Genomic DNA, 10,676 nt, shown 5'->3' on the forward strand with positions numbered 1-10,676 from the left:
TAAATCTTTTGAGCCTTTTCTTGCCATTTTACCTCTGGAAGCTGCATGGTACGTATCCCTTATAGTGCTAGTAAACGCTCAGTTTTTCTTTCTCATTAGATTATAAGACTACATTTTGGACAGGCAAGATGTGCAACTAAAATGAGGTTCATTGGGCTATTCTGGCATAAGGCAAATTATTGTTAATGATCAATAGTAGGATTTGAGTGGTTTAGGGAGAAAAAAGTGTCTAACTTTAGTCACCTTCAGTCAATACCTGAATTTTAGAATAGATGTGCAACACTAAATGTCCTGTATTTTGTTAAATAAACATTTCCTTGGACACAGAAGAAATACCTGTTACTGGTCTGTCAATTGACTGTCTCTATTTGGGGAACTTAGGATGTTGATGCTTAAAGCTTAATTTACATCTAATGCCATTCAGAGTTCTATAGAGTGTGAGTGAGTGCTGTCTGTAACTTGGAATCGGGTACTGCCACCTGCTGATCAAAAATCAAAGTGTACTTGTTTACTTACTGAATACACTTTTTAATACACTTTAAAATCCTTAATATTAAAAATTAAAGATTAGTTACTGAGTATAAATTCCTCTTGTATAAAAAGAGCTAGAAAAATACTTTGAGACTACTACTTATTATGCTATTTGCTGGAAATTCTCAGGTGTCTGTCTTTGTAAAATGCAACGAGAAGCTGTTATTTCACAACCGAACAACAGTAGGCCCTTGTTTCCTTATTTACCTTGGTACCCAGATGATCATTTACAATGCTCTTGAGGACTTAGGTCCTTATTTTTCAAATAAACAGACTATCTTGCAGCAAAGTGAATAACACTTTCTTAAACTGTTCATGCACAAGCACTGTTGACAGTGCTGTTGGAAAAATTTAATGATGAGGTATTTTTCTTCTCTCCTCATCCCCCCCCCCCCCCCCCCAAGGCTTTGGGAGTTTCCAGTCAAAATGACCGATCAACAATAAAGAAAAAAATTAAGGATATTAGAAAAACACAAGAAAAACTGGAAAAGCAGAAGGAAAAGGTTCAAAAGAAGGAGAGAGAAGTTCGCAAGACTGGCAGAGTGGTAGCCACTCTTGAGTCAAGCTGCTAAAATGACCCTGTTTTATTTTAGCACAGACGTGCTTCATCTTGAGGAAGCTCAGCAGATTTGTATATAATTGTACAATTGAGGGAGGAGGAAAAGTGCAACAGTTTAACATGGTAGGTGGTTTTTTTACTTTTTAATTATGGTCCCTCCCTATTGCAACCCAATAAAATGAAATAATGTTTTCAGTATTTTTATTCCTAGTTGACTCTGCCTGTACTAATAGACAATAATTTAACTTTCTGCCTTAAGTAATATTTGTGCTTCTAAGACCTCATATGCCCTTTTCATTGAAATTGATGTTTGTGAAAAGTAGAATACTGTATTAAAAATCATTCCAATATTAGTCAACTAGCATTTGATAGAGTTGAATCTGTTAGAGGGACAATAGAAAAATCCTGCCAACAAGTTCAGTCTGTGACAGTCTGTTTATCTGTTGCCACTAAAGATGTATAGTAAAAATTAAGTTTAAGAAAACGGTAATGTCAAATTAATTTAAAAAGAAAGCATGTATTTCACATTTATGGATTATTTTGTTTAAATTCTTGTATTTCTGGGATTTTCATTCAGAGTTCACTGTAGTAGCACATTGTTTTTGAATTCTATGTGTTGCAATTTACTGAGAAAATAACAAGAAATATTAAGTAGTTTCCACAAACTACATATACTAAGCATAATGTTTTCTGTACACTACCCATATGGTGTTGGGACAAGGTTTAAACCTATAAATAAGATCTTTTTTAAACTATTTTTCCTAAATAATACATAGTTTTATAGATTTATGCTATGAATAAGATCAATTTGCAATACATGTATTTCTCTTTTCTACCTGCTACAATATTTTTGCGGACCAAATTTATATATTTGCGAATTTTAAACTATACTGTTTTTCAAACTTAAAATACTGAGGGAAGAATTGTAGGAAAAATTATCACTGAAGCACTGGGTTTCTGCATTGTATTTAAATGTTCAATTGTAGACTACAGATTTTTTCTCTTTAAAGGAGGATTTGATTCTCAGAATAGTTTAGAACATGAATTGGTGTTTTGTATATTTACATACTATTTTCTAGAGATACTACAACAGCACTTCCTTTGATTAGATTATTCCAGAAACATAGACTAGTTTAAATATCAGTTCCACCATAGAATGGACTAGAACAAAACTTACATAATTCGTTTATGTGGACCAAGTTCTCCTTTAAATCTGTGGACTGGTTTTCATTTTAATTAAATGAACAGACTTCACTGTTGGTGTTTCACAGTTGTTATTTTTTTTGTATAAATGTCTTACGAATTTCAGCAAAAGGACTGTGTGGAAATGCTTCTGCACACTATGCATTTCCAAAATAAAGTTTGAAAATCTTGGTAATAATTACTTTTAAAAAGAGGTTGAATTTTCACTTTTGTGCATTAAGAAAAAATTATTTGGTCAAGGTTTAACTTATTTACTTTGTTTCCAGTAGCTTTGAGTTTGTACTTCAAACTTACAGACCTTCAGCCAGAGAGGAATGCTGCCCTACTGATAAAAAGAGAAGGGAATTAGAAGTATGGAATGATCGAATGCTTAGGATCACACACATAAAACCACCCTTTGATTAATTCAGTCAAGGAAGTTTATTGCTCAGTTAAGTGCTTTCACCTAGAACAGAGAATATTGATACAACCATGTATTACCTTTTTGCTTTAAGCCTACTGAACTGAATGTTGCACCCTGTGAAGAGTTTGTTTCCCAGGAAGGAGACTAGTGGAAATAATGGTTTCAAAGGTTTGCCTGTGTGCAGAGCTGTTGTAGTTAAATGGGGGCCATCGCAGGGATGATAAACTCACCTGGCACCTGAGCATAAGAACATTGATTATCACAGACCACAGCATTTAACATCTGTCAGATGCTAAACGAGAAGGCTGGCTCCACAGAACTAGCTTAGTACCAAGCCACAAAATCACCCAACTGAAAGTTTAATTTTTAAAATAGTTTTAATGAATAAATGTAGTGATTCTTTCAAAAAATTAAGTTAACACAAACCAAGATTAATTTTACAGTGCAAGACTGAGCTCATTCGCTTACAAAACTATTAACCTCAGCATTTTGATAGCTGAGCTAGTATACTAATTTTCTACAGTGATTCACTTCCAACTTAACCAGTGTGCTAGCAATGACTTCAGTACAGTAATGAAAATATTAAACACAAAAAATTATCTTCTGAACTTCTATTTAAATCAAAAGTAATCAAAGATCAAACTTGTAAGTAGGGTTAAACATTGCAAACCAAAAATATTACTACATTTGTGTTTTCACCACAATCATTCGGGGTGGTGGGTGAGGAGATAGATACAAATGTAATTACATGGCAAGTTGTTCTAATAATCAGAATTCAATCGGTAGCTAGCTGAGAGCATGAAAGAGGTTTTTATTTCAATAATACCATATGAAATACTTTAACAGACTTTCTAGGAAACAGTGTGTTAGCTTTTCTTCAGAAACATCTCTTGTAGTTCTCAGATATTACTAAAATCAGTTCAATTAAGTTAGTTAAGCATTTAAAACTTAGTGTAAAAGCTAGAATGTTCAGCTTCAGAGCTGAGTTTTTTAAAATCCCTTGCTGTAACTTTCAGCTTTAGTTTAGCAAAAGCAATAGTTGCAAGCATTCCCTCTAACTTTTGTACAAGCCCCATTTTACAGTATGTGAAATTTCTCACATACATCCTCTTGCAGGGTTGAAGAAGAGAACAGCTATAGATTCTCCTCACTTGTAGCCATGCAGATTGAAAGGTATGCCAGTCACCACCTCACATCCTTGTAAAGAAGAAAAATAGGGACCTCTGAAAGTGCCCACAAGCTTGAGTGGAGCAGGTAACTCTACTGTTCTGGTGGCAATTAAGCTCGAATAGTCCTCCCTCAGTGTCAGTTTAATGTTTATATATATAGCCCATTCTGTAAATCACTCCATTAAAGTGACCTACATTAGCTTGACCAGGATACAAAACCACTTTATTGTTTTGCAGAACTAGGCTAGGGAGGTAGCAGGTGATAATCTTTAATCTGGCTCAGCTACAGTTAGAATAGCATGACTTCAATTTCTAACATACCAGCTATTCCCTTCACTTGTGGTATCTCACCTTCTGCTCTGTGCAGAGCTAGTAAACTAGCAAAACTTAGGCTTATTCTTTCTGAGAGGGATTATGCATGTCTGCTGCAGAACAAAAATCACAGAATTACATGCAATGAATTAACTGAGAAAAGGATTAGTTCTCGGCGTTTTTAACTGCATCAACCCCTAAAATGTTCAGGAATGACAGGGATTGAGGTGCAACATAGATGTGTATGACTTGAACAAAGCTGGCACAATAGGCATTAAAAGAATTTGAATATTTTATTAAAAGAAGGACTTTGTACCTGAAATGGAATACTCATTCCCCTCTCTATCTTCGCCAGTATGTTTTGACAGTTTGCCTTTGACTGATAAACACATTCTGCTTACCTTATTTATGTTATAGTGTGACTTTCAGTTACTACATAAATGAGGCCAGAAGCACATCATAAATACAACGGTATTTTCAAAAACTGTTAATTCCACTTTTTCTTAAATACTCCTGAGAAGGTAGTTTCTATTGTCAAAGTAATCGAGATGCCCTATTAAGGGCAAATTTAAAAAATAGGTTTATTAAAATAGTTTCCATTTACAGCTGTAACCTGACATACCCCAGTCTGAGATCTTACTAGGGCTGGAACATTGATACTGCATTTTGGTATTACCTACAGAAATACAAGCAAATGCAAGACAGCATCTCTTTACCGTACACAAGCCAACACTATTTGCTAATTCACAATGATCATGGCAAGATAAGTTTTTCACATGTATTAAATATTCACATTACAACCAAAGAAATATGACTGATACCACATACCTGAGATAGATACATTATACCAGTGGTAGCAGCTAGAACTGATTTTTATTTTTTTTTTTAATCCCTACAGACCTAAGTGTGATTTCCACAGCTGCAAAAAACCTTGATGTAGGCAACATATCTAACTTTGCAAAATTAGCCTTCAGCATGCTTAAGATAAAAGAATAGAAAGTGCCATACAGGTGCAAAGGTATAGCAATGAGTTCCTCAATATTTCTTACATGAGTTTTTCATTAATCTGTAATACTGTATAATGGAAAAATGCTCTGTTGACCTTTTTTAATAGTTCTTCTACTAAAACAATTTTGTAATTATATTAATTAATACATTTCTCACCGGATGTGATACAAATTGCATTGGTCCCTATAAAACCTGAAATGACTGCTCCCTTGACTTAGCTACTGAAAGTAGTCATAAATAGAAAGTGGAACAAATGAAGTGTGACCTTCTCACTTAAAATTTAAAAGTATGAACAGGTTTGGGGTTTTTCTTGGTTTTGGGTGGTTGTTTTTTTTTTTTTAATTCCAGAAGAGAGTAATTACATTAAACCTTCTGTTACTCCACTTAAAATTACTTTCACATATCAAATGTGGCTCAGCATCTTGGTGTAAATCAGGTCTTTTAAATTCCCTTTACAGACATACCTACTTCTTATGAACTGTTGAGGAAAAAGCTATGTACTGCGAAACGTGGTCATGTCCTTTGGCTCGCTGCTTGGCACGCACCAATCATCTGCTTCATGGTTTGCTTTATAATGCTTCCAGGCTGCTTTGTTATATACAGGGAGTCTTTCAATTGATTCTGTTGATAAGGCCTGTAAGTAGAGAAGACTGTAGCTAACGATTCTTTTTAATCAAAGTTATAGTAACAGAACAAGGAGTTCCATTAGCAGTTAGATTAGAGTTGCTGATAAATTTAAAATGGTAAAGTGTTACATCATACCTTTATGTAAATAACTGCATCTGTACCATAGCCTTCTAAGGAATACAGTTTCAGGTCTCCTTGGAAGTACTGTGCATACAGACGTGATATGGGTAAGCCATAACCAAATCCAGCCTGATCCAGGAGAAAAAGTGTATTTATTTTCATTAATTGCATCAATCGTGTTCTGTTTTAACTTAATAGGTAAACAGATAAACTAAGCATGATGTTTGATAGTACGAGGAGGAGTTCAAATGTTAACTATTGTGCCCCCCAGAACTATTACACACCCCGGAAACGGAAGAATGCATGGATGATTGTGATTATGAGAAAATTGTTTTATTCCTCTGTCAGACAGGGCTGCTAGATAACACTTCTTGTATTATGGTAGCTTTTTCAAGAAGAGATGACACCATTAGAGAAAGCTGTACTGAGTTTGCCTTATGCCTCATGGAGCCGCTAGTCTTAGGAACACTTAAGAGTACTTAAGCCAGATACATTTCATCAGCAGCATATATAAAAAAGGTCCAAGAAGCAACGTCTATGAATTTGTAGCTTATACTGAAATTCTATCAAGCCCTGTCTGCAGTAGCAGGACACGGCCCTGAAGTGTTAAGTATAATTGTTTTTTATCTACTAAATTTTAGTGGCAATCTCCCAATGAACATACACAACACTTCTCTGTAAGAATCTAGTGTTTAATGAGTTGCAGTGTCATCTAGACGCAGAACACTATATACATTTAAAAAACACATTTTGAATGATGCAATGTGAGAGAATAAATTCAGGAAAGCTGTTCAGAGCTTCTTACTGAGAGCTAAGGCTTTATTTCTTGTGCATCTGTTAAGTTCACACGAGACCAAAGTAGATTCTTCATATGCCCTGTCACATCTGCGTACCTTCATCCTTGCTGGGAGATGGTACAACTGACTACACAGTACAAATGAAACTATGGACTTGATCCGAAATCACTGCTACGATTATTTTTCCTTTCATTCAGTGGCCACAACAAGAATTCAGAGTCCTGTCCTTACTGCAGTACATGCAGCATAGCTAAGTGTTCTGCTTGAGGTAGCTGATCTTTATATTTGGTAGAGAAAAACAGAATCTTGAACAAGTTTAAATAATTTTTAGTATTTTAGGATTTTATGCAATTTTCCAGCTATTTTCAGAAAAATATTTGAATTAAGGTATAACATTCAAATGGTGATACTCATTGTATCTATAAAATCAGTACTTCATAGCTTTGGCTAAATGGTTTCTTTTGTGACAATTAAACATATCCAAGATGACAAGGTATAACAGATTTGCATACCAAAGGTGTAGCTCGTGATGTCTCAACACGTGGACGTGGTGCTGTTGAATACATGTAGTTGAACAGTCTGTCAATTTTCCTCAAAGGAACACCTCCACCACGATCACTCATCTGGAACAAGAAGGAACATGTAGCATTATGTCCCTGAATACATTTTTATAAAAGACAGCTTCTCTTAAACAATGATCCAGAGAAAGTTCAGGTAAAACATAATATAAAGTTGTCCCTATTAAACTATGGGTTTTCTTAAATTCTCATCTCTCAGCTACAACAATGACCAGAGAGAGGTGAATCCTTCCCTTTCATCCCTTATCAAAACCATTTAAATAAAATAATGAGAAGCGTTCATAATCTCTTGGAAGCAAGAAAATTCTACTTAAATTGTGCATTGCTTTTATCTTGTTCATAACTCAATTTTGTCTGAAGTCAGTATCTATACCTTTTAGCAAATGCCAGGTTCTATGTATTTTTATCCTTATTACTCAGGAATACTGCCAGTTAAATACAATCTATTAAAACCTATTACTGAAGGAGTAAGTCAGAAGAGTTGTTTCACTACGGTTTAGTTAGACCTATGAAAAAGCCAGTGCTTGCAGTTGGTCCTTGAAATCCAACATGGCTGTTATACAGAAAAAGAGTAAATTACTCTGCAAACTGTACTTCAGTGAGGTTTGATTTGCATGGAATGTACAATGTTTATTTCCCTTTTTCAGTTGTTTCACACCTGTATAGCTCTGTCATTGTCACATACAAAATGCTGATGTTGCAATTGTATAAAGATGCTACTTCATTTTTAGTCATGGTTGCTTATAAGCTAGGCAAGACATGAGCATGACAAAAGCATAGAATTCTATTGCAGAGCCTTCAGTGTGACTGCGCAACCTCTTCATGAATTTCCTACTGATGCAGTATATGAAATTGCATAATGGCCTTGTTACCTACATACTACATCATCACATACAATCTATTGTAGGAACCAGATCACCAACTAAAGTTAGTAATATGCTACCTATGACAGGGGAAAAAAAAACCTAACCAAAATAACCTTCAAAATAATCAAAAAGTGGGTACCTTCACAGTTAAATCCTCATTTCCCAATGTGACGTGTACATGAATTGCAGGATAAATGCATCGATCAGCATTATGTTCCATGGTGGCTCTCATTGCATTCTGCAATTTTCAAGTACAACTTAAATCCTGTTCTTAACACTTTGTCTATTATCTTAAAACATCAATTTAGGAAAGTTATTTTTATCACATATTTCAGAATCAGGGCAAATGTATATGGTTTTAGAATAGTTTTTTTTAATATTTCTGGTTTATTCAGTATCAGTATTTATATATTTTTTTAGAACAAACTTCTGAATATTTTAATGTAGTTTTATTTGTAGAATTCTTTATAATGCATAGTACATGCAATATGACACAAAGATCAAGAAAAGTCTAGGACTGAACTGCTTAAGGAAAGCTCTATGGGACCTGTTACACATTATACCAGATTTGAAGATGTCCAAAAAATTGTATATCTTATTCTCACTTGCTTTATTAATTAATGTCTTTACACATGTTAAGATTTTTTGACGAAGGTGTCTACTCAGAAGGTGTCAGATATGTTCAGTGGCTAAGGCAAAGGAGATGATACATCTTCCAAAGCTGTCCAATTTCTATGCAGTTACTGTTTGTCTAAATAGTACAATTTAGGTATCCTCCTGCAGCCAAATAGTGAGAGGTTTGCACTTGCAAAAACACACTGCTATCTAGAATTGGTTCAAGAAGTCAAATAAATACAAACTCACTAAACAAAGATGTGTAAAAGAATTGTGTAATGGTAAGTGCACAGACCTTGAAAAGTTCGAAAACCATGTGATAGAGATGTGATGGCACATACACCACTTGCATGGGCTGTCCTGGTGATTTAGCTGGAGAAAAGAGAGTCTAAATAATTAAATAGCAAACTAGGTATCTTTTATTCATTCCCACAGTAATTCAAAGTGTATATTTGTATTGTTGAGAGAATTTACAGGAGAAGGAAAATTTGAACAGAAATCTTTTGAAAAGTTGTATGTTCATCAGAAGTCATAGGCAAGATTTTCAAATATGCTAGCTGCTTTAGAAATTAATCTTAAAACCCACTGTGGCACCACTGATTAGGGCATATAATAGTTGCTTTCTAATACCTATGAGGAGGTTATCATCAGGATACAGTCAGGCTCTTCAGGTGGTGGGAGAACACGAAACAGTGAGTGTAAGATGAAATAACAGAGGTTCAGACTGGATATAGAGAAAAGCTTTTTCACCAGGACAGTTAAGCATTGAAACAGGTTGCCCAGAGATGTTACGTAGTTGTCATCCTTGGAGGATTTTAAGACCAAACTAGATAAAGCCCTGAGCAACCTGGTCTGACCTCAGCTGTCCCTGCTTTGAGCAGGAAGTCAGGCTAGAAATCTCCTGAGGTCCCTCCCAACCTGAATTCTCTTATAGTCCTATAATGCACCAAATAGTCACTACAGCACAGTCTACTCTTGGATTCATTTAGAAATTAGCCGATTTCTAACAAGAAACCTTAACAAAAATTATACAGACAATTCTGTCTATAAAACTGCTATAGTTTTCAAACTTTTCTTAAAGAATAAATTCTAGAAAATATGTCATGGGAACATGTTCATTACATAAAAAATTAAGGAAACGTTGCTCAGAAAATTCTGCTGGCTCTTAAGGTTCTTTCAGTTCAACAAATAATTGGTAATTTCTCACCAGACTGTTAGTGACCAGTGCTTTATGAACGTAAATATTGAAGACTAGTGATGTCAAAAGATCTAGAACAAATTATGTACCCAGCAAAAATAAAAGGGGGATGGGAAATCACACTTTGAAATATGTCAGGTTCCTGTCCTCAAGTTAACCACTTCCCTCCATGCCTCCATCCCCAGATCCCATGCCTAAGGTTTAAATAATGGTCTCCACTCTCAGCTGTGGGCAAGGAATGTGCATTTGGCCTGGATCAGGTTTAACTCACCTTCACAATTCATTGAGCAAAATGTCACTCCTTTTATAAAAACTGAACCATTTGTTCTGGCTTCTGGAGCATATACACCATTAAATGACCCCTCAGTACAGAAAATTAGCTAGCGTGACTGATGATAGTTTCCTGCAAATGTTTTTTATATCATGCTCCAAAGATGGAGAGAGGTAAACCGTTTAACCTAGATACAGAATGACAGGTTTTGTACAGTAGGAAGAAAAGATCTGGAATGTGTAGTCAAGGCCACGCTTTCTTTGCCTTTAGCTTCATAGGCCAAGTTACTGTGGTTGCACTTTGGCTTTTGCAATTACTTGTAGAAGCAATTTTGATTGCTTGTTTTTGTAGGTCTGTTCGAACTTGGCGTTTAGTATCTTGAAAAGTACTCTAGTGAGTAGTGTCAGAAAGGCTCTTTA

General features: G+C 35.1%; 2 protein-coding genes across 2 annotated transcripts in view; one reads left to right on the forward strand and one right to left on the reverse strand.

Moving 5' to 3' along the window:
* Window positions 1–2,487, forward strand: part of LOC103924224 (neurabin-1-like) — a 44,364-nt gene extending 41,877 nt beyond the window's left edge. Inside the window, exon 18 of the mRNA XM_009332716.1 lies at window positions 936–2,487. Coding sequence (XP_009330991.1) covers window positions 936–1,103 — 168 coding nt within the window. The 3' untranslated portion in view covers window positions 1,104–2,487. The remainder of the gene's footprint in view (window positions 1–935) is intronic.
* A 2,886-nt stretch (window positions 2,488–5,373) lies between these two features.
* Window positions 5,374–10,676, reverse strand: part of PDK1 (pyruvate dehydrogenase kinase, isozyme 1) — a 9,120-nt gene continuing 3,817 nt past the window's right edge. Inside the window, exons 6-10 of the mRNA XM_009332728.1 lie at window positions 9,084–9,160; window positions 8,313–8,411; window positions 7,242–7,352; window positions 5,948–6,061; window positions 5,374–5,819 (exon numbers count right to left, since the gene is read on the reverse strand). Of these exons, the coding sequence (XP_009331003.1) occupies window positions 5,679–5,819; window positions 5,948–6,061; window positions 7,242–7,352; window positions 8,313–8,411; window positions 9,084–9,160 (542 nt within the window). The 3' untranslated portion in view covers window positions 5,374–5,678. The remainder of the gene's footprint in view (window positions 5,820–5,947; window positions 6,062–7,241; window positions 7,353–8,312; window positions 8,412–9,083; window positions 9,161–10,676) is intronic.

Source organism: Pygoscelis adeliae, unplaced genomic scaffold (genome assembly GCF_000699105.1).
Source record: "Pygoscelis adeliae isolate BGI_AS28 unplaced genomic scaffold, ASM69910v1 Scaffold160, whole genome shotgun sequence".
Lineage (NCBI taxonomy): Eukaryota > Metazoa > Chordata > Aves > Sphenisciformes > Spheniscidae > Pygoscelis > Pygoscelis adeliae.